Below are 5675 nucleotides of genomic sequence, written 5' to 3'. Positions count from 1 at the left end.
TGGGATTTTCCAAACAAGTGTTTGATGAGCTTCCTCAACTTTCTCAGTCTTTTTTGCCACTTGTGCCAGCTTTTTTGTAACATGTCACAAAGTTTTCCAGTTCGAACATTAAGTATCTTGTCTTCGAAGTGTATTCAATTGAATATAAGTTGAAAAGGATTTGCAAATCATTGTATTCTGTTTTTATTTACCATTTACACAACGCAGCAACTTCACTGGTTTTGTATATATAAAAGTAGAACAATAATTAGAAGGTAATAGAATTGTACCACCCTACCTGCCGTGTGTACGCTTGAACTACTACATATACCAATGAACCATAAAAGTGAATCCAAATAAAGATAAATAAAAGCTAAATACAATTGAAAGATCTAACAATGTATGTTTATATATATATATAATTTTTTTTTTATTACTTACTTTTTTTTAAAAAGTGAATCACAATGCTGCAAAATTTCCTTTCAGTATGACTCATTTTCTCTCCAAAAAATGTAATCGGTTCTCATCATTCACTGAAGACAGGGGTGGGCAATGAATTTTTACCGGGGGATTTCAATTAAATTTTGCTCAAATTATTTTTGATATACCGTAAGATAAATAATAATAATAATAATAATAATTACATTTAACCTAACTTAACTTTATACAAAAGCAGATTGCTTTTGATGGTTTTATTTTTAACACTGTCGTCCACTACACTTCCTGATGTATAATACAATGCAAAAATGTCAATTTCTGTCACTTTATCCTGCCTCCTCTTTAAAAATCCAACATTTTTCCCCGTCAGATTTGGACAACCATCTGTTGTCACACCTGCCAGCTTGTCCCATTTCAGTCCTAACATGTCCAAACACGCACTTACCTATGTGAACAAGTCATTACCTGTGGTTGTCCCTTTTAATTGACTGCATGGCTGCCAGCTCCTCCGTGATTTGAAAGTCTGCAGTTATCCCACGTATGATGAGCAGCTGGGCGGTGTCACGTACATCGCAGCTCTCATCCAAAGCCAGCGGAAAACAGTCAAAGTCGGCCATTCTGTTCTTCAGCTGAAGCTCCAAGTTTCCAGCGATGGTCTCGACCCGCCTCGTTACAGTGCGTCGGGAGAGTGACACGTTCTCAAATGCGCCCCTCTTCTCCGGGGCATATCAGCGCAACAGAGTTCAAGAACCTTAATAAACTCTCCGTCAGAAAACGCCTTCTGGCGATTTTGTGAGAAATTACGAAACTTGTCCTGATGGCTGCATCTCTGGGGGTGTGAAATTTGGCAAAAAAAACACAGCAACCGGTGTACCACAAATTAAGCACACGGCTTTACCTTTAATTTCTGTAAAGAAATACTTGGCAGTCCATGTCTTGTTGAAAACACGGCATTCGTCATCAACTTTTCTCTTTTTAGCATCTCGGGGGTAACCGGGCATCCCTTGTCGCTGTGCACCTTTACTCACAGGTTACACACGGACATACGGCCATAAATAACACTTTTCAAAATAAAAGCAGCACAGATGTATTGCATGCACGACATAGATGTTTTTTTAAATTGATTTTGTAATTTGTGATTGCCGCTGTTCACATTCACTCACAATCGCGCATACGTCCACACGGAAGTAATACAAATAACGCTTTTCAAAACAAAAGCAGCACCGTTGTATTGCACACTCGACATAGATATTTTTTTGAAATTTATTTTGTAATTTATAATTGGCCTCACGTGGGCCGGACAGGGACTACAAAGGGCCGGATGTGGCCCGTGGGCCGCCGAATGCCCAGGTCTGACTTAAGAGCTGTTCAAAAGACGTGATTCGTTCGCAAACGTCCCATCTCTACTGCGAACCCATAGGAGTAGGGATGATGTTTGATAAGAAATAATCGAGTTCGAGCCCATTATTGAATCCTCTTATCGAACCGATTCCTTATCGATTCTCTTATCGAATCCAGATAGGTTGTTGTATATGGAAAAAAACACAATATTTGGTTTAACAAAAGCTCACTTTTATTTGATAAGAAAAAAATTAAATTAAATAAATAAATAAATATTGACTGTTACCCCACTAAAAAAATAAAAATATTGACTGTTGTTACCCAAAGTATATTAAGTGGGATTTTTCAGAAAAACAATTATATACAGTAACACAAAAACAACCTGTCTCTGTGATCACTATAGGTCAGGGGTGTCCAAACTTTTTCCACCGAGGGCCGCACACTGAAAAATCAAAGCAAGCGGGGGCCATTTTGATATTTTTTTTATTTTAAAAACCAATACAATATATGTATAAAAAATATACATTAAGTGCCTCCACTCAGGCTTGATCCCCAAAGGGTTTTGGTCCAAAAAATATTTAAAATGTGTCATTATTCGGTATTATCTCTAGCTCAACATTAGGTCTATCTGTCAATATAACGTTTTTAAAGATTTAAGTCGTATGCTCTTTTTGTCAAAGAAAACCCTGTTTTTTTATGGAAAAAACACAAAATATGCAATATTTTCACCCAATAAAATTTCGAACAGGAATATTTCAGATTATATAATAATTGGAGCCTTAAAAAGGTCAATAACTCATAACACCATTGATTTTAATTCATTATTATTTTTCGAGCAATGACACTTAAAAACAAATCACACAAAAATTATTGTGGATCCAAAAGGGTTACTACTCAGAGTGTTAAAAAATAAATTATACATTTTTTTTACTGTTTACTTTTAACACAATAATCTCGAGATCAACTTCAGATCTATCCGTCAATTATAAGTTTTATTGTTGTTTATGTTTTTTGTTTGTTCGTTTTAGGCCCTTCTTTAAAAAAAAAAAAAAAAACAGCTCAATTTTTTTATATGGCAAACACAAAATATGCAACATTTTCCCAAAAAAATATCTCAGAGTGCAATATTTAATGTGACTTAATTGGAGCCTTGGATAGGTCAATAATTCTTAATAACATTGATTTTGATTCATTATTATTTTTTAAAGAAAGAAACAGCCTGCATGGCAGCTTTGTGTTATTAGAGTAAACATTGCAACATTTTCTTGTTACATTTCACCTCTTTGGGCTTTCATACCACTTTTTATGTTTTTAATTTTTTTAATCGTATTTTAAAATGGGCCGTGGGGCCATTAAAAAATGACCTGCGGGCCGCAAATGGCCCCCGGGCCGCACTTTGGACACCCCTGCTATAGGTGACTAGCCATGCCTTGAGGCGTTTTTTCCGGTCCGTTATTTTTGCTGCTTGTGTGACATCACAAGCAGCAAATGTCCCACAGGGCATTTCCTGTGGGACGGGGATTCGTTCCCAGGGATTCCAATAAAGAACCAACTATTTTTCTTTACTATAGTGGTCTCGATAACGGGAACCGGTTCTCAAAAAGTGATTCGAGTCCATGGAATCGGTTCTTTTCTTATCGAACAACCGGGAGAACCGGTTTCGAACATCATCCCTACAGAGGAGGCATACTTGCATACTCAGTCGTGTCCAATTTTTCAATTTATGAAGAAATTGCAATTTCAAGTTTCATCTTAAAAGTTTATTCTAAAGCGAAGTAGCTCATATTGTAAAACGCCTTCTGACAATTTGGCCTACTTTACTTGCTTGCTGCTAATTAGTGCAAAAACACATTTGCCTTACAAAAGAGGCCCTCAGTCAGCTTTAGGTTTGTATTATTATTTGCTCAAGGGTTTCTTCACATTCGTAGTTAATTAATGAAAAATAAGAGGCAACTTAAAGTGCTTCTGCAAAATGTGATGCAACTCACAAATCAAATTGAATTGCTTACCACCGCAGTCCCTAAACTTTTTTGGCCCGAATAAAAGGATGGCATCCACTATTATGGGGAACCTGTATGTCTATTTACCTTGTTTTTTTTTTCCAAACGCAGCTGCTTCTGTTTGCCACAAATTGGACCTATTTTCTTGCCAAAGTGGTTCTTTCCGTGATTGTTTGGTCCTACGTGAAATAATCACACAATTAATAACACGCCTGGAATGGCCTCATCATGGGCTTCAATATGAGGGGTCACTCGATAGGGATTGTTGATAGTTTTTTTTTTTCTCACCTCAGTACCTTTGCACGTTTTTGTTTTTTTCGCCCCATACCTGTGAACTTTACCCAAAAGCCGTCCCCATAACTAATCAACTTTGTCTATCGATGTAATATGTCCAGTAAGTTTTAGAAAAATAACAATACAACCATCCATAGCCACATCGCATTTATTGATATTAGCATAGTTTGTTTTTGTTGTCGCTAATAGCAGCAAAAGCGTTTAACAAATGTGAACTGGGCACGTAGGATGGCATCCACTATTATGGTGAACCTGTATGTCTATTTGCCTTGTTTTTTGGGGTTTTTTTCAAACGCAGCTGCTTCTGTTTGCCACAAATTGGACCCATTTCCTTGCCAAAGTGTTTCTTTGCGTGATTGTGTGGTCCCACGTGAAATAACACCACGAATAACAGCACACCTTGAATGGCCTCATCGTGGGCTTTAATATGAGGGGTCACTCGATAGGGTTTGTTGATAGTTTTTTTTCTCCCACCTCAGTACCTTTGAAAACAATTGTTACTTGCGACGCTCTTTATTGCAAAGATTTCAGACAACGATAAAGACCGTAGTATGCTTTTTTAGAAAGCCATCCCTCAAACAGTAATACAACTTACAAGCCATGGATATAAAAAGTATGTATTAATGGATACAAATGCTGACACTGAAAATAACATCTAAAAAACAACATACATTTCTGTAGAAACACTAACAAGCAGAAATATAAGGGCACTAAAACATCACACTGAGGTGATGGCATATAACTTGTAAACAGTTTTTTCTTTTTTTTTCTTTTGCGTTAACATTTTAAACACTTTTGGGACTGTACTTCTTCTCAAAACGTGCCACGTCAAACTTGCGTTGGCAGCCTTTGTAGTTCATGTAACGGATCTTCCCAAAAACTGCTCTCTCTGCCCAGCCCTGATCGTGGATGCCACAAATAGACCACATACAACCTAAGGAGGCAGTTGACAGGTTCATTTATTTTGCTGCATCCGGGAAAGTAATCACATTTTGTTATTTTGTTAAAATGGAATAAATTCACGTTTGTCCTCAAAATTCTACAAACAATACCCCATAATGACAATGTGAAATTGTTTTTATTTTGCAAATGTATTAAAAACAAAAAATGCAGCAAGGTATCCTGGATGGAAATTATGAATGGGCAAAACTGCCCAAAAAAAGCCCAAAAAAGTATTGTATTTTGAACTAGTCCTTTTTATTTTTATTTTTTATTCTGCCTATTGTTCACAATCAATATGCAGGCCTCGAATTTGAACTTTTTAAGGTAAGGGCAAGTGTTGCTTTAAAGGAGGGCTCATATTTTAGGGCACCAAGGCAAGTTGGAAGGGCACTTAGACTTGGACAAACTTTATTGATCTACAAGGGAAATTGTTCCTTTTTTTTTATAGTCTAAAAATAAATTAAAATGAAGGAATTTAAAAAGGAGCTACAGGCGAATCAAAGACAAAAGAAAAGAAAAAAGAAAAAACATGTTATAAATGAATGTTTGCACAAAGGCAAAAATAATTTTCTTTCGAGGCAGGGACTCCAAAGCGCATATATATATATATATATATATATATATATATATATATATATATATATATATATATATATATATATATATATATATATATACATA

At 36.0% G+C, this 5675-nt stretch overlaps 1 protein-coding gene across 4 annotated transcripts in view; it reads right to left on the bottom strand.

Annotated features, from left to right (window-relative positions):
- Window positions 1-4259: 4259 nt before the first annotated feature.
- Window positions 4260-5675, bottom strand: part of cpdp (CPD photolyase) — a 57048-nt gene continuing 55632 nt past the window's right edge. For 2 of the 4 annotated variants that reach the window (XM_062069580.1, XM_062069581.1), the window contains exon 10: window positions 4269-4986. In XM_062069580.1, coding sequence (XP_061925564.1) covers window positions 4838-4986 — 149 coding nt within the window. In that variant the 3' untranslated portion in view covers window positions 4269-4837. Of the gene's footprint in view, window positions 4987-5675 lie in introns of all 4 variants that reach the window. The other 2 variants (XM_062069578.1, XM_062069579.1) reach the window with 2 other exon arrangements.

This window comes from Entelurus aequoreus, linkage group LG14, assembly GCF_033978785.1.
Source record: "Entelurus aequoreus isolate RoL-2023_Sb linkage group LG14, RoL_Eaeq_v1.1, whole genome shotgun sequence".
Classification (NCBI taxonomy): domain Eukaryota; kingdom Metazoa; phylum Chordata; class Actinopteri; order Syngnathiformes; family Syngnathidae; genus Entelurus; species Entelurus aequoreus.
The sequence above is the reverse complement of the archived record's forward strand: the minus strand, read 5'-3'. Positions and strand labels throughout refer to the sequence as shown.